This window comes from Canis lupus, chromosome 5, assembly GCF_048164855.1.
Source record: "Canis lupus baileyi chromosome 5, mCanLup2.hap1, whole genome shotgun sequence".
In the NCBI taxonomy this organism is placed as follows: Eukaryota; Metazoa; Chordata; class Mammalia; order Carnivora; family Canidae; genus Canis; species Canis lupus.
Window position 1 is genome coordinate 52106514 of NC_132842.1, and position 21622 is coordinate 52128135.

The 21622-nt window shown below is 42.3% G+C and overlaps 2 protein-coding genes across 11 annotated transcripts in view; one reads left to right on the forward strand and one right to left on the reverse strand.

Moving 5' to 3' along the window:
- Window positions 1–12718, reverse strand: part of SGTB (small glutamine rich tetratricopeptide repeat co-chaperone beta) — a 47241-nt gene extending 34523 nt beyond the window's left edge. For 3 of the 6 annotated variants that reach the window (XR_012031300.1, XR_012031299.1, XR_012031298.1), the window contains exons 1-3: window positions 12541–12710; window positions 11253–11376; window positions 2447–2550 (exon numbers count right to left, since the gene is read on the reverse strand). Coding sequence is in view for 2 of the 6 variants with exons in the window: in XM_072826670.1 (XP_072682771.1) it covers window positions 2447–2550; window positions 11253–11352 (204 nt within the window). In the remaining 4 variants the exon portion in view is untranslated. Of the gene's footprint in view, window positions 1–2446; window positions 2551–11252; window positions 11377–11996; window positions 12298–12540 lie in introns of all 6 variants that reach the window. The other 3 variants (XM_072826670.1, XR_012031301.1, XM_072826671.1) reach the window with 3 other exon arrangements.
- The window catches only part of NLN (neurolysin), a 94744-nt gene continuing 85128 nt past the window's right edge, over window positions 12007–21622 (forward strand). The window contains exons 1-2 of one of the 5 annotated variants that reach the window (XM_072826652.1): window positions 13279–13345; window positions 17308–17405. In XM_072826652.1, coding sequence (XP_072682753.1) covers window positions 17356–17405 — 50 coding nt within the window. In that variant the 5' untranslated portion in view covers window positions 13279–13345; window positions 17308–17355. Of the gene's footprint in view, window positions 12324–12839; window positions 13346–13701; window positions 13965–17307; window positions 17406–21622 lie in introns of those variants that run through there. The other 4 variants (XM_072826651.1, XM_072826650.1, XM_072826649.1 and 1 more) reach the window with 4 other exon arrangements.

Below are 21622 nucleotides of genomic sequence, written 5' to 3' on the forward strand. Positions count from 1 at the left end.
TAATTCCAGTTAACTTCAGTATTATATTTGTTTCAGGTATACGACACAGTAATTCAATACTTCCATACAACACCTGGCGTTCATCACAAGCACACTCCTTAATCCCCATCACCTATTTCACCCACCACATCACCCTCCTTCCCTCTGGTAACCATCCCTTTGTTCTCTATAGTGAGGAGTCTGTTTCTGGGTTTGTCTCTCTCTCTCTCTCTCGCTTCTTTTTTTTCCCTTTGCTTATTTGTGTGCCTTTTAGATTCCACATATAAGTGAAATCATCTGGCATTTATCTTTCCCCTGAATGACTTATTTCACTTAGCATAATACCCTCCACTATGTTGTTACAAACGGCAAGATTTCTTTCCTTTTTATGGCTGAATAGAGACAAATAATTTATTTAATTATAAGTCTTGATACTGATTCAGGCAAGTTTTGGACTCTCTGGGTTACTCTGCTAACAAACACACATGTGATGAAATTGCTGCTGTTAAAATGGAGTAACAGAGGACTGACACCACAAATAACACTATGCAGATACACAATGGAGCCAGTTCCAAGAAATTATATTTTAAAAATAGTAAGTAAAAAAATTTTATGATTAAATACAATCAGAGGAAAATAGTAAGAGAGAAAGAAAAGAGTCCTATTTTTTTAAAAAAGACTTTATTTATTTATTCATGAGAGACACAAAGAGAGGCAGAGACACAGGCAGAGGGAGAAGCAGGCTCCCTGCAGGGAGCCTGATGTGGGACTCGATCTCAGGACCCCGGGATCACGCCCCCAAAGGCAGATGCTCAACCACTGAGCCACCCAGGCATCCCAAAACAGAGCCCTATTTAAACAGAGTGCAAGAGTCAACTTGAGCTTCCTGGGAGGCAAAAAAGAGTTCTGATCTCTAGTATGAGGTCAACAGTGACAGACACTAAGGAGTGAGCAAATCCAAGTGTTGTCTGAAGCACAGGACTCTTGGGAATCTATGAGTTAAATAAAGTCAACTTTAACCAGGGGCATATCCAGCCACTGAAATGGAGTTCCCTAAGGAGGCCAGAAGCCCAGCAATCAAAAAAACCACAGCAACCAAAGAGAAGAACCGGGGAATCCTGTGATGGGGAGCACACAGACATGTCACTATCTCTTTACAGCTTTATCATTGAATCAGAATTGATCTGTCTGATAACTGCATTATTCTTTTTTCCAAGTATAGAGACAACATATACTGCCAAATTGCCGTCTTCATTGCAACTCTCAGAACCTCTTCCAACAAGTTCTACAGTCAATGTGGTAGTCTCAGCAACATCCCTGCCAGTATGAAGTATAATACCACATGCCTCAGCCTCTCGCCCGAGTTCCTCAATCCATATTGAAGCTCGAATACAGAACCAGAGTAACAAAAGGACTTCATGAGGCACCAAAATGAAATGACAAAACACATCAGAGGTCATTCCAGGGCCCTAAACTCAGTAACCTTAACATTTTTCAGACAGGTTAAGGGGAGCCTGGGTGGCTCTGTCAGTTAAGTGTCAGACTCTTGATTTTGGCTCAGGTCATGATTTCAGGGTTGTGAGATTGAGCCCCCATCGGGCTCCACAGGAGGCATGGAGCCTGCTTACATTCTCTCTTCTCCTCTCCTTCTACCCCTCCCTGCTTCCTGTTTATGCTGTTTCTCAGAAAAAGCAAGCAAGCAAACTGTCTTTAAAAACATTTTTTTTTCAGACAAATTTATGTTCCATATTCCCTGAAAAGGCCAGAAACCCAAGACCATTATTGTAAACAGTTCTCAAGAGCACAGATCAGAAAATTTGATGTTTGGCATTACTTTTGCACAATGACCTTGAACCTTCCCTGTTTAAAGAGCCCTATCAATGGCCCAATTTAAATATGCTTCAAATGATGATTCAATTCCTGATGAATGTATTTCTACATAGTTGCTTTATAAACAGGAAAATTTTTTTAACTTGTATTCCATGTTTTATTCCATGTCAGAAATCTAAAAAATGCTCAGGTATTAGAAAGGACTTAAAAAGCAACTAAGACATATCATTAAATATAAAAGAAGGTGAGGGCAGCCCAGGTGGCTCAGCAGATTAGCACAGCCTTAAGCCCAGGGCATGATCCTGGAGCCCGGGGGTCGGGCTCCTGCATGGAGGCTGCTTCTCCCTCTGCCTGTGTGTCTGCCTCCCTGTGTCTCTCACGAATAAATAAAATCTTTAAAATGAATGAATGAATGAATGAATGAATGAAGGTGAGAGGATGCTCATAGCTACTAACATGAAAATCTAAAGCACATTAAAAGTTATATTTTAGGTCCCAAATCATCTCCATGTGGACTATCGACCTTATGCTCAAGGAGGAGGTTATTTACGTAAAGGCCTAGCCCCTCAGATGTTAACAACGTAATATCGTAGTCATACTTAAATCAGATACTAATGAGAAAACAGTGACAGCTTACCTTACAGAAGGAATTGGTGAACATTTCTGTCAGAGGCTGTGAAACTGCTAGATGGGTATCTTCTGGGCTGATTTTAAAAACTGTCTCCAAGCACTGAATTGCAACTTGAAATAAATTTGAATAGTGAAAAAAAAAATTAGCAACCTAAAATAAGGAACGACCTTTTATTTTTGGTAGAAATCTGCATTCTGTGCAATCTATGGTAATTCAGTATTTATGATCACAGAACATAAGGAAAAACTAAATGGTTCAGCTACATAGAGATTTCTGTTTATAGACCAGCTGCTGAGGGAAGATAACTTGATTTCTTATTCCTTACTTAAAGAAAAATGTTACCTAGAATATAATTTCTCAATATATCCATTACATCATATTCTTATTGAAGCAAGTCATCAACAACTGATTCCTCTCTGCCAATATCTGATTAGCCACCAATGTTCTAAAGGCTTGAATAAAACGAACCAAAAAAATCTTTTTTTTTCAATTCTGAGAAACAGACTCTCAATCTGACCAAAAATAGTAACAGACACAATTTCTGGCTCATGGGAGGCACTAAATAGCAATCCTGGTATATTTACTTAGGTGAAGATAGGTTGGCTTTAAAAAAATTCATTCATTGCCTGCAAATTTACCTCAAGCACCTGTTGAGGTGCAAGGTCCTGTTCTAAGATGTGCAAGGTCCTGTTCTAAGATGGTAGAAATACAACAGTTAATTTAAAGACAAAAATCTTTAATGCCTCATTATCCATGTGATGAAGCTTATGTTGAGAGAAGGAGGCAGACAAACCCAAAAATACATGGCATGTTAAACGGGGCTGCATTCAGTGTATGGCAAGATAACCGGTCAGGGGATGGAAGAGGTGGAAAGACATGGTGGGAGACGATGCGAGAGAGCAAGTCACTGCTGTTGGATGACAAGGCGCCTCACGTCACACTATGGGCAAATGGAGAGCCATTAAAGAATTCAGTGAAGGAGAAGAACATACCTGGATTTGTGTTTAGAACCAGAAGTGTGGTAGGAATGCTGAGAATGGATTAGACAGGGAATAAGATACAGGCCTCATCCTCACAGAGACAGACATCCAACCGCATGGAATACAGTATAGTAAGTTCAATGACAGAAACACACACCAGCTACATGACAGAGTGGAGGAAACCACCACTCTGACCACAGAGGGTTCCTACTTAAATGATCTAAACAAACAAGGGGCTCAAACCAGGGCAATTATGGGAAAGAAAGAAAGATAGCCTGTCGTTTCTACAAGTACTCCTGGACGGGAATGGATGCGGATTCCCGTCCTCAGGATGCTCTCCTTTGAGGAGGAATTCTCTCCCGGCTCCACAAGATGAGAATGTAGCCAAGTGTCCAGTGTACTCCCAGACAGCGTGCAGCAGGTTCACTTCCATTTGCGTATGACTTTATTTGTATTCAATATACCGAAACTAAAAACTAAACAAAAACACTTCACCCATTTCTCTCACCCTACTCTCTACCTTTGACAACCACCAATTTCTTCTCTGTACCCACGTGCTTGGTTTGTTCATTTATTAGCTTCCATATATAAGAGAGATCCTTCAGTGGTCCTGAGAAAAATACCTCTGCCATAAAAGAAATACTATTACTTTCACTAACCAGCAAACAATTCTCCTTAGAAAAGGGACTGAATAAGCAACTAAGTTACCAATTGCAAGAAGGAGTCAGAGGATCTTTTACATAGAATATAATCTACTATTTACCCATTCCTCATTCTCTCAATTTCTATTCTTCTCTTTTTTTTTTTTTAAGACTTTATGTATTTATTTGACAGAGAGAGAGGATAAGCAGGGGGAGCGGCAGGCAGAGGGAGAGGGAGAAGCAGGTGCCCAGTTGATCAGGGAGCCCGATGTGGGGCTCGACCCCAGGACCCTGGGATCATGACCTGAGCCGAAGGCAGATGCCTAACCAACTGAGCCACCCAGGTGCCCCTTTCAATGTCTATTCTTGCCAAGCACTTGTTCTGGCACTTCAGTCATACCAGCACTATAAACGTTGGGCCACAAGAAAATAGACTCCCACTGCCATGAAGACAGTCAATGCGAACAACAACAATAGTAATAATGGCAAATGTATGTGTGTGTTTATATGTATATACTTATTCTGATCAGTATCTTCCCTTCCTGATCAGACTGGTCACTGCCTTTACTGTGCCATGTCGCTGGTACAGGTTTCTATTATTGAACTTATCATACTATATTCCATGCATTTAAATGTCTCCCACATTAGACTGCCTCTGAGGATAAAGACTGCATCTTACTCATCTATGACTTTAGCAGATCTGGCAAATAATAGGTGTTCAATAAATTTAATCTACATCTTCATTTACAATGGAAGTCATAGTTTAATTACAGAAAAAAAAATAACAATAAACCCTTTGAAGAAAAGCACTCCTCTCCACCAAAACATTAATACACAACCATGGGAAAGAGGGATAGTACACAACCAAGTCCTTAACCAAAACCCAGAGTATATAACTTTACTGCGCAACAAGGACAGGTGAACAGTCCATGTGGTAACTGAGGGATTTTTATGCCCTATCCTGTTGAAGCAATTCAGTTCATCTCCCTTATTTCCTCTGCCATTCACCTTAAAACACAGACCTGGTTCATATTAGATAGAATTAAATATCATTAAAGGAGGTGGCTGTTTTGTTTTAAACACAATTATTTGGTGTGTGTTTTTTCAAACCACTTTACTGAAGTATGGTTGACATATAAAAAGCTGTTCATAGTTAATGTCTATAACTCCATGAGTTTGGAGATAAGCATACACCCATGAAATCATCACCACCGTCAATGCCAGAGACATACTCATCACCTCCCAAAGCTTCCTCTCACCACCTTTATTATCGTGTGTACGTGTGTTGTAAGAACACTTTAACCTAAGGTCTACCTTCTTACCCAACTTTAAGTATATAACATAATTAATGATAGGCACTGGGCAGACTAGTCAGTCCCCAGAACTTAATTACTTTGACCATCACCTCCCTATTTGCTCTTTCATAGCTGCTGGCAACCATCATTCTGTGAGTTTACTATTTTAGATTCCCTACACAAGCAAACAGAATTGTCTGATAAGTAAACCCAGTAGCCAAAATATTGATAGCCTTGATGATAACAGTGTGGGTGAGAGATTGAGGCAAAGACCTACCTGGAATGGGTCCAAGAAAGAATAGAAGGAGAGGAATTAGAAAAGAGCAGTATAGATAGCTCTTTCAAAGAGTTTTCCAGCAAAAGAAACAGGCAAAAAGAGTAGGCAGTAAGTGGCAGGGTGGGTAGCACGACAAGAACTCAGGACTATTTCGTTATCGTTTTTCATACAACCAAAAAAAAAAAAAAAAATCAAATAACCTAGTTACAGTAATTTCTCTTACTTTTACCTCAAGATTCTCATTTATAAAACAAATTCAAGCCTTCTTTCAGGAATAAGTAATACAAATTCCTTACTCAGGAATAAGTCCTACAAATATAAACAAGTACACTATATAATTCTTGTTCCCCTTTAACCACAAATAATAACAGTGCATTTGGTACTAATGAGGAGCAGGGCAAGTGAAGACTTCTATACAACACTATGATATCCCATGTACCACTTTATTCAAAAGCTTCCATATGCCAGGTACCTGTCATCACTGATTCTGATCCTCTTGACAAATCTATCAGATGGAGAAGAGTCAGAGGCTTCACCTAACAGCCTTAGAAATTGTGCTACAGATCAACTAAGTGATATGCCCACGATCACTTGACTCAATTCATCAACCCAATTCAACAAATATTTATTGAGCACCTACTACGTGTCAGGCACTTTTCTACATGCTTTAGATAAATCAGTGACTAAAACAGAAAAGATCCCTGACTTCTTGGGGGTAGGGGTGGAGAGGTAGGCTATAAGCAGTAAAGAGTACTGCAAGTATAGAGAGTAGAGCAGAGAAGCAGGCTGCAGATATGAGTGCCCAGCATAGGTCTCATTCAGAAAAGAGATTTGACAAAGACTCAAAGAAGATGGGGGCATTACTATTATATGGAGAAATAACAATCTAAGCAGAAAAAAACTACAGCCAAAGCCCTTAGGAAAGAGGATATAGTATATTCAGAGTTAGGAAGCTAATTTGGTTATAGCCAAATGAGAAAGGGGAAGCGTCTGTCAACAACACATCGCTGAAGTCCAAATTATATAAATCCTTTAAACAATGACTAAGTAACATGAGGAGTCACGGCAAGATTTTGAGTGGAATAATGATAGAATCTGACATACTCTGTTTTATTTTTTTGTTAATTTTTTCAAAGATTTTATTTTTAAGTAATCTCTATAACCCGATGTGGGGCTCAAACTTAAAACCCCAAGATCAAGAGTTGCATGTTCCACTGACTGAGCCAGCTAGGCACCCCTGACATACTCTGTTTGAAAAGGTCACTGGTGGCTGTGTTGGGAATATTCAACAAAGCTGCAAGAACAGAAGCAGACAGACCTGTAAGAGGCTACTACATTAAAACAGAGGAGAAATACTTAATTCTACCCAGGGGTGACATCAGTGAAGGTGGGAGGACATGGTAAGACTCTAGATATATATGTTGAAGGCACAGCCAACAGGATTTAATCATTTAATGATTAAATGCAGAGTCTGAGAGAAAGAGAAGAGTCCAGAATGATGTCCAAGTTTTGGGCCTATGCAAGTGGAAAAGATAAGAGTTGCCATCAACTGAGATGGGGAACAGATTTTGGGTGGGAGGATCAGGAGTTCAGTCTTGGAAATGTTCAGTTTGAGATGCCTATTAGACATAGAAGTGGAGATACCTAGTAGGCAGTTGGATATAAAAATCTGCAGTTCAGAAGGAAGGTCTTGGCTGAAGGCCAAGAAACTGAATGATACCATCAAAAAAGTAAGTACAGATAATGAAAAGAAGATCAAGCACTGGACCCGGGGCACTCCAAGTCAGAGAAAAGAAGAAAAGGTAGTAAAGGAGACAGAAGGAACAGGCCATGAGAGAAGAAGAAAACTAAGAGTGTGAGGAGGTATCCTGGAAGCCAAGTAAATCAAGTATAGAGCAGTGGCAGGATGGGAGGGGGGTGAGGTGGAGGGAGGTTGGGGGCAAGACGAGAGAGATTATCAGCATTATCAATGGCAGCTAATAAGACAGATGGAGACTGAGAACTGACCACTTAACTAAATCACCAGAAATCCTTGATGACCTTAATGAGAATAGTACAAGTGGAAAGAGACTGAGGCAAAAGCCTAACTGGAATAGGGGGTTTAAGAAGGAATAGAAGAGGAACTTTAAAAAACAAGTACACACAATTCTTTCAAAGAGTTTTCCAGCAAAAGGGGAAGACAATAGAAGGAGGCAGAAGTTTAGAAGCAGGGAGTAATACAGCAAGAGTAATAAGCGGTTGTTTTTGCTTTTTTTTTTAAGAAGGGAAAAATAATGAAACATCTATCCTGATAAAAATAATCCAGTACAGAGTGAAAACTTGCTGATGTAAGAGAAGAAGGGTAGAGTAACTAGAATGACATCCCAGAGTAGGCGAGACAGGATGGAATGAGATCCAGTGTGCCAGCAGAGAGGTTTCATTTAGAAAAGTCGATGGATAGTTCATCTACAGTATCTTAGTCTATTTGTGCCATTCTAACAAAACATCATAGTCAAGGTGACTTCTATACAAAAGAAATTTATTTCTCATAGTTCTCGAAGCTGGAAAGTTCAATATTAAGGCACCAGCAAATTTAGTGTCTAGTGATAACCTGCTTTCTGGTTCAGAGATGGTGCCTCTTCGCTGCGTCCTTACATGGTAGAAGGAGCAAAGGAACTCTCTGGGGTCTCTCATAAGAGCATGAATCCCAATCATGAAGGCCCCACCTCCTAATATCACACTGGGCATTAGGTTTCAACATATGAATTTTGAGAAAACATAAATATTTAGTCCAAGGCATATGGTAACAGGCAGGCAGGCAGAGTGTTGGTGGGGGGTGTAGATGTTGGTGTGTGGATAGATGGGGCAGGGGAAGTCTGTGGAAGTTATTTTATTACTTTAATTTTCTTGGTAGAGTAGGAAGCACGGTCATCAATTAAAAGTGAGTACAGGAGAGGAGGTTTGAGGGTTTGAGGAGACACCAGAAAGTGCTAAAGTAGTGGCCTAGGAAAGCAAAAATATGAATGAACTTGGAAGAGATAGTGTGATTGCCAGGCAGCGTTAAAGGTCCACCTGAGGCTCATGGTCATGAATTCAAAGTGGGACCATTCAACAAAGTTTTATGTTTTGCTCCGTTTATACATAGTCACATGGATATGAGCACAGAGTTGGTGGAAAGCTGAATTTACATGAGGCTGGGTTTTGCAAGAAAGGAAGAGATATACAAGGGTGTATCTCTAATATATATAATATAATAATATGTAATATATATGATATATATAATATATCATATAATAATAATATATAATATAATAATGAATCATGGAATCTAAGAAAGGTAAGAAGAGGAGTGTAAAAGGTATGGGATCAACAGACTGGGGGGGGTATTCATAGGGTCAAATAGTTGGGGTAGGGATTCTAGAGGGAGTGACCTGGAAAGACAGGCAGTACTGGTCAGGAAGTGAAATGTCTACAATAGACATTATGGAGAGAATGCAATTTTAGTAAGGATAAGGTCCAGGGAAGAGTTTCTCACCCTTGGCACTACTGACATTTTGGATTTTGTTCTTGGGGGCCGTCCTGTGTATTATAGTATGTTTAGCAGAATCCATGGCCTCTACCCACTAGGTGCCAGTAACACCAGCCCCTTAGTAGTGACAATCAAAAAAAAAAAAAAAAAAATATCTCCAGACATTGCAAAATCACCCTACGTTGAAAACCACTAGTCTAGGGTATAACCATGCAGCTGAGTGGTTGAGATCACTGGAGGACAGAAGATCAAGGAACAGAGTGCTGAGAAAAATGAAAGAAACATCTATGAGGTCATTGCAACTGCCAAGAATAAGATAGAGTAGTACTCGAGAGAGTGACAGGGAGCAGAAGCCACATGAAACAGATGTCAGTAGATGACAACAATTAGGAGTGGGTGACATAATATGATGCAAAAGCTCAAAGCTGATAAGACTATAAGACCTTACTGCTATGGGAAGGCTGGTACTAGAACTTAGGCTCCTTTTCCAGGGCTTTTTTAAATGTCTAGAAGGTGGGCAGACTTCCCCCACATGATTTCATACTCAATTAAATTAGACTCATAGAGTCAAAAATAGGGGTCGGTCAAAAACAATTGGCACCATTTCTGACTTCCATGTATAACAAACAGCTGAAGGCACATATTTTTGGCTGAAGACCATCCTAAAAATAGGACATAACATCTTGATTTTTTAAAAAACTCAATTTTCTTTCTGGCCTTTAGAAGTATTATACTGCGTTTGATTGGAGAAGAAACATCTTTTATTAAATGACTGCCTTTATCTGTCTGCTACTGAGCAACCATAACCAATATTTTCTTTAGATTTATCTTCACATAGTCTAACCACCAAGGACAAAAAGAACCTTAATATGAAATGAACCGATTGCAATGTTCTCCAACTGTGTGTCACCTGCTCCTCTCACTGCCACCTGGAAAGACAGCGTCTCACCAGATTGCAAGCAGATTTAGAGCAAATGCCCAGTTTTCATCCCCACCTCTTAAAAGCATATTCACAATGGAAGTGCTTATTGAAATTAATAGATGTATCCCCTTCATAGGAGAAACAGCCTCTAGATGGCAAAATCAAATTGTATTATAATTCATTAAATTCTCCTAAGTGTACTATCTCATTGCAATAATTAAGTCTTCAGGGCACAAAGAAGCTACGCTCATTGAACCTCCCCAAGCCCATCTGCAGCATTGTATCCTGTTATGCTTATACTGGATTTAAATATTATAATGCATAAACATGAAGCAGAAAAGATGGTGTTCAAAGAAACACGTGATGCTGTCATCCAAGTCCAGCTCAATTTAACAGATTACCAAATCTAATATTTAAAGCTCATGCAGAACACCAGTGAAATCCTCCCATTTTCAAATCCCGGAACAGAAAGTTGTCATAGCTTAATTGTGATGTAATTATTACACTTTACATAGTGCTTTTATGATGACTAAGGTATTTTCATATATGGATTCTAAACGGGATGCTTTTCTATTAGGAAGAGACAAGACCTTCAGAGTAAAAGCCGGGATTTAAATCTCAGCTTTGCCACATTATGTCGTTGTTATGTTACGTTACTTAATCTATCTGGTTTCATTCATTATCTGTTAAATAAGGATAATACTAACTTAACAGTTACTGTTAACTGTTAAGAAAAAAAATCCCTATGATTTTGTATGATCAGCATAGTTCTGACACCATACAGTTGTTCAATAAATGAATGATTGTCCTCTTATTCTGTCGTTAATGAAAACAAGCCTCAGAAAATGGAAACACAATCTTTCTTCTTGAATTGTCAATAAAATATTTTGATTTTGTTATAATAGATCATAAAGTGGGCAGCCTGGGTGGCTCAGGGGTTTAGCCCCTGCTGCCTTCAGCCCAGGACGTGATCCTGGAGATCCAGGATCGAGTCCCACATCGGGCTCCCTGCATGGAGCCTGCTTCTCCCTCTGCCTGTGTCTCTACCTCTCTCTCTGTGTCTCTCATGAATAAATAAATATAATCTTTAATAAATAAAAAATATAATAGATCATAAAGTCACGCTTACAGCTATTATAGTCTTGGCTTATTATTATAACACAAATGGACATAAAGAGCAGGTGCCTACCTTCCAAACTTTCTTGTTCATCTGAAGTATAAGCATCCATCTGACTTTGTTCCCGTAAGAAACGAATAACTGCATAAACTAAGTGCTTGATAGATGACATTTTAAAAGCTTAAACACTTTTTCCCTGATAAAAGAAAGGAAAACACTGCTTCAAGAATCAGCCAGGAAAGGTTATAAATAACAAGGTCATAAATCACATCAGAAGTAAGAAAAGAAAAAAAAAAGAAAAAAAGAAAAACCCTGTATTACCTTCGTTCTTCTTTTTAAAGACTCAGGAGGACAAAAATACGTAACGAAATACATATTCTCACCTACACCCAGCAGTGTTAGATTATGTCAGAACTTGCCAAAGTAAAATTTTTCTCAAAACATGTAGAACACAAGCTTAGGCTCTCACTGTCCCTGCTACCCTAACAGTCTGCATAGTAGAAATAGAGATCAGGACGGGGTGGGGGTGGGGGGGGGGGTCTAGCTACAGATGTAGAAATCCCCCAAAGGCCTCAGGACTCAGTGGAGGGAGATTTTCATACTGCTGACTCAGAAGCTGATCGACAACGAGCATCTTCCTCAGTTTCAAGAGATTCTTCTTCCTTTTTTTTTTTAAATGTAGGTATGAATTTACCCTGCACCAACTTTTGCAGGCTTAGACTGTCACAGGAGGAGGAAATGTATTTAATAACGAGAAGGTGTTCAACCACCGAGTGTCATTCTTAATAAAAAACGGCATTTCTGTTGGATGGAGACCTGAGGTCGTGGCCTGGGTCGGAGGATGCTACACGCCGAGCGGCGCTCTCCGCAGCAGCCGAGCTCCCGGGGACGAGCTGCAAGCTCCGGGGCAGGTTCATTCACTCGGATACTACCGCCTCCGAGCTGTGGCGCAGGGCCAGGCGGCACCGGCGGCTCATTTGCACTCAATCGCATCATCCATCTGCTCTCCGGGCTCCCTAAGCCACAGCCAGGGTGTGGTACCCGCCGCCAGCGTGTTTATTATTTCTGCGCTTATTTCCAAGGCGAGCGCAGTCTCCAGGCCACGGGGCTGCAAGCACTAAAAATAAGGCCCCAGGACGGAAGGTGAAAACCGCACGGCGGGGGCCGGGGGCCGGGGGGCGGGGGGCGGGGGGCGAGCCCCCTCCCGCAGGCCTCTCCCCGGGCTCCACCCCGGGCACAGCGAGCTCCGGCTCCCTCCCTCCAGGCCCCAGGCCCGCGGTGGCCCAGGCGGGAGCGGCGGGGCGGTGCAGGCCCCGGGGGGGGGGGGGGGGGACGCCCAGCCCAGCCCGCAGCCTCTTACCAGGCGAGGACGCGAGACGGTGGCAGCGGGCCCGGGGGGCGTCCGGAGGCCGGTTCGCGCGCCCCCTGGTCCTCCGGCTTCAGCCCGGCTCCCGAGCGCAGCACGGCCCGCGGCCGCCCAAACTTCCCCGGCTCCGAGGCCGCCGCAGCCGCCGCCAACCCCTCGGGCCCCCGCCCCCCGGCTGCTCGCTCCGCCCGCGGCCCCCGGCTCTCGCCCGAAGCGGCCCCGGGGCGGTGCCAGGCGCGCGGGGCGGGGCCCGGGGTGGGCGGGGCCGAAACGGGGGCGGGGCCTGGGCCAGAGGGGGCGGGGCCTGGATGGGTCGGGGCGGGGCCGACGAGGGCGCCAGCGTGGGGCTGCCGCACGTGAGAGGTCGCAGATCCGACCGCCGCCGCCGCCGCCTGCCTCGTGGGGCCGCCGGCTCTCGGCTCCCCGGCGCCCCGCCTCCCCTACCCGCACCGGAGGACGACGCGCCCCCGCCCCTCACGCCCCCGGCGGCGCGCTCCGCTCGGGACCCCGGGCTCTCGCGGGAACTGGCCCCGGGACGGTGCCAGGCGCGCGGGGCGGGGCCTGAGTGGGCGGGGCGCTGTGCCGAAGTGGGCGGGGCGCGGGGCGGGGCCGAAGTGGGCGCCGGCGTGGGGCTGCCGCACGTGGGAGGGCGCGGACCCGGCCGCCGCCGCCTGCCTCCCGGGGCCGCCTCCCGGCTGCCCGGCGCCCCGCCTCCCGCCTCCCCGCCGCCGCCGCCGCCGCCGCCTCTCGGCCGTCCCATGATCGCCCGGTGCCTTCCGGCTGTGCGAGGCCTCCACAGGTACCTCCCGCGCGCGGGCTCGCGCAGACCTTGGGGCCGGGCGTGGTGCTCGGCCTCCCCGGGGCGCGCCGGTCGCACGTCCCCACGGCCCGCGCCCTACCCTGAGCGACACCTGCCGCGGGCCCTCGGGGCCACCTTGCCCCCTCCGCTCCCTCGGGAGGGCGTCCGTTCCCCTTTGTTTGGGGCTGCGGCTGCACACAGGCCGGCCCAGAATGAGCGCGGAAGGAGGGTGCGGACAAGAAAATCGTTTGGCTCCCCCCGCGCCGCGCCGCGCCGCGCCGCGCCCCGCCCCGCAGACCTCCCGGTGAACGTGCGCGCAGCCGTCGGCTCCGGAACTGCGCCTCCAGTCCGCCCCTCGCGCCTCACTAGCCACAGCTCGTTGACCGCGGTCTGCGTGCCGCCGCTCTGCTCTCGCTGCTCATCTCCGTCCGTGCTTCCTAATTTCCTTTTTATTTACCTCTTCCCCGTAAAAACATTCGGCCTCTCGCCGGGGCAAATTGACTTGGCCCAAAATGGAGGAAATTATCGGTTGGACGCGGTTTGGGGCAGCCTCAGCTGCTGTTTTGGATTGCTTCCTAGCTCCCAAGCCGCACCTCTGCAAAAGACCAGTAGCAAGATGGTGAGAGAATTAAATTCTTTGCACGGATGCACTAGATGGAGTGGTTTTCAGGAAACAATGCCTCTCCCACCCCCCATCCCCAAATCCAGCCTTAAACTGTAAATCCTAACGTAGATCCAATAGAAGAAAGGAAATGTGTATTTCTTGCTAGATACTTACAAAGCTACTTTGGAAAAGGCCCAGCATTTAAGCTTTTTGACAGTTTTCTATTGTGTAAGGCCACTCATCTGTGTGGAGCTTTGCGTTGTTCGGTCCTTAGGTTATGGTGCATCCAAAGGATAGTAGTAATCATAAAGAATTAATGTGATGATTTTTATCGTATTTCACATTGTCCTTTTAGTCTGCAGGCTGCGAGTGATACGGCTTCCAGTTGCAGCTAAAGGTACAAATGAAGATACTCCCATAACGCAGGTGTGAGAAGAGAATAAATTCTGTATAAGACAGCGGTTCTCAAACTTTTTAGTCTCAGGACCCCTTTACCTTGCAGAAACTACCGAGGACCTAAAAGCTGTTTATGTCGATTATACCTATCCATATTTATCAGATTAGAAATGAAAACTAAGGGATTTTTAAAGTATTTATTAGGGGTTTTTTTTAAGTGATAAATTCATTACCTGCACAAATAACATTTTTTCATGAAAAATAACCTTTCCAAAACGCCTCCAAAAAAATCAGTAAGAAAGTGACCTTGTAGTTTGGGTTTTTCTTTTTCCTTAATTTTTTTATGGTTGTAAAATAAACAAAATATAACACTTGGCCATTTCAAGTGCACAATTTTTTTTTAAGATTTTATTTATTCATGAAAGGCACAGAGAGAGAGAGAGAGAGAGAGGCAGAGACACAGGCAGAGGGAGAAGCAGGCTCCGTGCAGGGAGCCCAATGCAGGACTCGATCCCAGGTCTCCAGGATCACACCCTGGGCCGAAGGCAGGTGCAAAACCACTGAGCCACCCAGGGATCCCCTCAAGTGCACAATTTTTAAGTGCACAATTCAGTGACATTAAGAATATTCACATTGTTGCACAACTATTACCATTATCCATTTCTAGATCTTTTTCATCGTCCCAAAGTGAAACACTTTAGTCATTAAACAGTAACTAAGTTCTTTGCAATTCATGGTAACCACTACTTCTTCTATTTTTATGATTTTGACTACTTTAGGTACCTCCTACAAGGGGAATCATATAGTATTTGTTCTTTTGTGACTGGCTTATTTGAGTTAGCATGTTTTTAAGGGTCATCCACATTATAACTTAGGTCAGAATATCCTTTTTATGGCTGAATAATATTCCACTGTATCAAAATACCACATATTTATTCACCGGTCCATGGTCATTTGGCTTGTTTCCATCTTTTGGCTATTTTGAATAATCCTGCTGTGATCACGGGATGTGCACATATCTATTTGAGTCTCTCCTTTCAGTTCTTTAGCATGTATACTTAGAATTAGTGGGCCCCTATGGTAATTTTGTATTTAATTTTTTTGAAGAACCGCTATGTTTCCCACAGCACCTGTACCATTTTATATTCCTGTCAGGAGTGAACAGGAGTTCCATCTTCTTCACCAACATTTGATTTCTGTTTTTGTTTTTTATAACAACCATCGTAGGAGTGGCCTTGTTTTACATTTGTGTAAAACAGATGTGTGACTTAATAGAAAATAGCTGCATTCTTACATCTGCTTCTGTGTTTTATATGTTACACTGTTTTGCTTTAAGAAGAGGAAGAAAATCCCACCTCTCACTCATGTACTCACTCAAATAGGAGTACTTAACAGCTTAAAAATAATCATGGATATGCTTGGATATCATATCAAATTTCACAGGTAATAGTTTTTTTTAAGGGTAGTTGCAATGACGGATATAAAATTATCAATGTACTTTTCTTATTCTGTTATGTTGAAATCCATATGTCTAGCTTAGATTTTTTTTTCTAGCTTAGATTTTAAATGGATATTTTACCCATGCATGATTTTCTAATGTCAAACATTGGTTACTTGGAAAATAACAGTACACTGTGTTATACAGATCTTCCTAATGTTGGCATGTTACATTATTCAGTATCAAATCATATTCATTAATATCATCATCCATCCTATCATAAATGTCATGAAGTATTAGGAAGCTGGCAAGCTCGTGGTGGCAGGTACAATTTTTCAAAATTCTAGTTTTCATTTGAAAGCTGAAGTTTTATCCTTGATAACAAATAGTATCAGTTCCTTGAAATGACAGGCTCACTTTATTTCATTTCTGGGAGAATTTGTGCTGAATACTTTAGTCTGATCAACCATAGTTTGTTACTCATCTTTTCAAGTACAAATAGTGTTCCATGAGAAAAGCACCAATTTCAGCTCACAATTTAATCACACAAGTGCTTTTGGTTTGGGCAGCCAAATCTTCTGGACAGCCTTGTGCTCAAGTATAAAAGTATAAAGCAGAAGTGCTTTATGCGTACTTTGCCCCACATATCCATTCAATGATTGAGATTTAATAAAATTAATTATTTTACTATTTCATGAAGGGGAAATGGACATTTTTAGCATGAGTGAGTGGCGAAGAATATGACGACTGCTAAAACAGTTGGGTGCCTTGACATGTTGTAAGGAGACAACAATTTCATCTACCATCGCTTCTTACCATCAGTACAAATGTCGACCAAGTGAAAAAAGTAAACATCATAGTATTATCAGGAAGTACTTTTAACCTCATAGATGACTTGAAAGGTCTGAAGGACCCCTCTGCATATTCTCACCCCTAAGATTACAGAACACATTTGAGAACCACTGATAGTGTTCCTCATATTCCTTGTTTATACGTGGAAGAAAATAAATATATAAAAAGCTTTGCAATTATCTTGTTAGAAGCTGGTAATCAAATATATCAACTATTTTGTTACTTAACAGCATAATATTACAGTTAATATATACAGCAGTAGTCACTAATTTATGGGACTTGTGAGTGACTTAATCACAGAATCTTTGTTTCAAATTATGTCCTCCAAAAAACAGTCAATACTAGACAACATGGGGACACCTGGGTGGCTCAGTGGATGAGTGTCTTCCGTTCGAGTCATAATCCTGGGGTCCTGGGATCAAGTCCTACATTGGGCTCCCTGCTCCATGGGGAGCCTGCCTCTCCCTCTGCCTTTCTCTCTCACCGTCTCTCATGAATAAATAAATAAAATCTTTAAAAAAAAAATACTAGACAACATGAAAGGTCCTTTGTGTTTTCTTGATGTATTTTTTCCTGTTTCTTCCTACACTTGGCAGTTCGTTTTAGTGTTTTAAAAGTAACTAGGTTTTTATCTGCTGACTTATGATTTCTTTTGTGTTTTTCTGTTGGCAGAGCTTCTATATCTCCTTTCCAAAGCCAGTTTGACAGCCAGGATCATTGATGAGATTCCAATTTCTTTGGAATGAGGGAGCAGAGAATCTGAAGACAGGGTTAGTTGCTCAGATAATCTTGTGACCTTAAGTAAATCACTCAATATCTTGGTTCCCTCTCAAGTTCCTTATTTTGTAAAATGAAAAGGACTGGACCAAAGGATACTTAAGATTTCTTTCAACTTTTGTTGCCATAGCAATTAAACCAGGAGAACTTCCCCTCCTATCTCAGCCAGATTGCACAGCGTGTGAGCCAAGCAAAATCTGATGTACGCTATAGAGTAAGGGATGGATGGCATTTTCAAAAAAATAAATGAGAAAGATGACTCAACAGTATTTATTCCAAATTATAGCTATAATGGCCCCAGTTTCTTCATTCAATTAAAAAAGAACCACAGTTTAAAAAATTGACACCAATGTATGTTCATTGTAGGAAACTTAGAATATATTCATAAGCAAAAGACACAATCCACCCATCCAGAAAAAAAAACAACAGCACCCAAAAATCTTTTTTGCATATTGATACTTCTTTTCTTTTTACAAATATGGGATTATACCATATTTTTATAAGTTTTATAAAGTGTAAACATTTTTCCATTATATAAACAGTTACAATGTAGTCTATTTGGAAATGTATGATACTTATCCCTACTTTTGGACATAAAAATCATTTCCATTTCCTGCTATGAATAATAGTGCTTAGATAAACATTCTTGCTCTTAAGTCTTTTGCCAAATCCTTAATTATTTCATTAGTATAAACTCTTAGCAGTGGAATTTGTACATCAAGGGGCATGCACATCTTCCAGACCTTTAGTACTTGTTATCCTATTTTTCTCCAAAAAGTTGCACCCAAATTACATTCTTTTTTTTTTTTTTTTAAGATTTTATTTATTCATTCCTGAGAGACGCAGAGAGAGAGAGAGGGACAGAGACACAGGCAGAGGGAGAAGCAGGCTCCATGCAGGGAGCCTGACGTTGGACTAGATCCCGGGTCTCCAGGATCACGCCTTGGGCGGAAGGCGGCGCTAAACCGCTGAGCCACCCGGGCTGCCCCAAATTACACTCTTATCAGTGGAGTATGTAAATGCTAGTTTCCTACACCATTAGCAACACCAAACATTTTAAAATTTTGTATTCGTATCAATTTGTTAAATGGAGACTTTGCTTATTATAATTTGCATTTTTTGTTGAGAGTTTATTTGGTGAGTTTAATTTTTTTTTGGACTTTATTTATTTATTTGACCGAGAACACAGGTGAGGGTAGGAGGATGGGGAAGCAGCAGAGATTGCTGCAGAGGGAGAAGGAGAAGCAGGCTCCTCTTTTAGCAGGAAGCCCCATGCAGGGCTCAGTCCCAGCACCCTGGCATCATGACCTGAGCTGAAGGCAGACACTTAACCAACTGAGCCACCCAAGCACACTGTGAGTTTAATCCTTTAATGAAAATTCAGGACTTGTGATCTGAAAACCAAAAAAGTTGTTTTCGCATGTGACAATTTTTTCATATGGGAAGTCTTAGAAAGTCAGACAAATTAAATTATAGTTCTTGATAAGTTTAATAATATTTATGTACTTTAATAGTAGTTGAATAAATTGAGATTGTCCCCCCAAATCTGATAGATAGAAACCCCAGAATTTTAGGACAATATTGCTAGGAAAAGAAAATACCACTGAAGGAAAGGTTTTAAATTAAATATCAAAGGCTGAGCCGAGATTATCTGTAAAAATACATTCTAAATAAATAAATAAATAAATTTTTAAAAGTTGTAAAGGAGGATTTTTGTTGTTCTTTTTACTCCTGGTTTTGGTACCAGGAGTAAAAAACATCCTGGTACCAGTAACATCCTGGTACTTATTTGAGTTTAAATATTATCGCCTATTTGGTTAAGGCAAAGCCGAGGACTTCTGTGGGGAGAAATACCTAGATTAAAGTATGAAGAACCAAGGGAATTGGTGGTATTTGGGTTCACAGAAATATACCAAGTTCTGCATTAGAAAGGGGGATAGTATAGTACTCTAGACTAGACTAGACCCGGCTCTAGTAATCTGAAGCTGGCCCTGCCACCTACCAGCACAGTGATCTCAAGCAGAATTACTTAGGTTCTCTGTGTCTGTTGTTTCTTCATCAGTAAATTGAAATTAATTGGTTGATTTTTTTCACTCATCAAATATTTTTTGAGTGTATATTTCGTGCCAAACATTATTCTAGTTTCGGTGACATAGCAATGAACAAAGCAGCCAAAAATCTTTGTGTTCAGGGAGCTTACCTTCTATGGGAACATAAGGAAACACAACTAAGGAAAAAATAGAGTATATTAAATGGGGAAATGTGCAAGGGAGCCAAAAGTAAAGCAGGAAAGAAAGATATTCAGTATTGGTGAAAATGAAATGATAGAGTTGATAGGAGAGGGCTCAGTGAGAAGTTGATACTGTGCCTGGTGTGTTTGAGAAAGTGAAGAGGCCATTGTGACTAGAATGGAATACATGTCAGATAGGTGAGTAGGATATGGGACAAGAGAGGGGAAAATGGCTTCATCTATATTAGGAAAACAGTTCCCCCTTCTGGAAGTCCCTTTACTACGCACACAGAACTCTTCACTTCTGACATTAAACAGTCACCAAATATATGTGGAGGTTTTTTCCACGGCAAGCCATTCTCTGAGTCACCAGGTAGATGTCCTACATTTTATTTTATTTTTTTAAGATTTTATTTATTCATGAGAGACACAGAGAGAGAGAGAGAGTGGCAGAGGGAGAAGCAGGCTCCATGCAGGGAGCCCAACGCAGGACTCGATCCTGGGATGCTGGGATCACGCCCTGGGCCAAAGGCTGGTGCTAAACCGCTGAGCCACCCAGGGATCCCGATGTCCTACATTTTAACTCAATTCTGACACTAGCTACCTGGAGATATTGTGAGACCCATAGATTAAGGGCTGGTCGCAGAAGACTACTCCCCAGACTTCACGTGCCAGTTGCAAGCCCATGTTGTTACCTGTGCTTCTAACTAATTGGCTATAAATCTGAGGTTCTCATGATCCCCTCCTTGGGTTAGACTAATTTGTTAGAGAGGCTCACAGAACTCAGGAAACATGTTTACCAGTTTATTAAAAGATAAGGATATAGATGAACAACCAGGTGAAGAGATACATGCAGTGAGGTCTGGGAGGATCCTGAGCATAGTAGCTTATGTCCTTGTGAAGCTGGGGTACATCACCCTCCTGGTATATGGATATGTTCACCAAACTGGAAGCTCTCCAAACCCCATACTACAGGGCGTTTTAATAGAGCCTTCATGAGGTAGACATGATCTATCATAAACTCCCGTTTTCAGCCCTTCCCCCTTCTCAAAGAATTGAGGGGTGAAGGGCAGGGCTGAAAATTCCAAACTTCCGATCATGGCTCGGTCTTTCTAGTAACCAGCCCTTATCCAGGAGCCTATGCAGAGCCACTCATCAGAGGAAAAGCCACTTTGTCACCCAGGAAATTGCAAGGCTTTCAGGAGCCCTGTGTCAGGAACTAGGGTTAGAAACTAAATATTACAACAAGAGATGATTCCAGAACTCTTGTCACTTAGGAAACAACAAGGAGCTCAGTGCCAGGAACCAGGAGCAAAGACCAATATATAGTTGCTATTATCGCACATCACCTTTTTAAGATTGAGAGTAAATACAGAGTACTTTGAACGTTGCCTGTTATGTCCATTATTGTCACCACAATAATGCCATGTAACAAACCAAATCTCCACAAAACATAATGACAGATATTTATTTATGTTTGCTGACAAATGTTTTGTTATGTTTGCCGGGGAGGTTTTCTAGCCTTAACAGTGCTCATTCTGCACCTACAGCCAGCCATGGGTTGTGTAGGCAGCCCTGCTGATCTTGGCTTAGCTGTCCCGTATACGTGGGAATCACATTGTCTCACAGCCCCCAGGAGGCTAACTCCGACCTCTTCTCATGGCGATGGCAGGATTCCATGAGAGTGGAAGTGTTATATAGGCCTCCTCCTAAAGCTTAGGCTTGAGCTGGAACACCGTCAACTCTCCCACATTCTACTGGCCTAAAGCAATTCACGAGGCCAGTCCAGGCGCAAGAAATGGGTAGGTAGACTTTGTATCTCGATGGGAGGAGCAGCAAACTCAAATTATAAGAAGTCGTAGATACGTATGGGGGTGAGATGGAGGCCATTTTAGCAGTTGGCCTACTACATTGTCGCATAAAAGCTCCATAAATATTAGCTATTATTTTCATGTTTGTGAACCACCTCATTGGATCTTG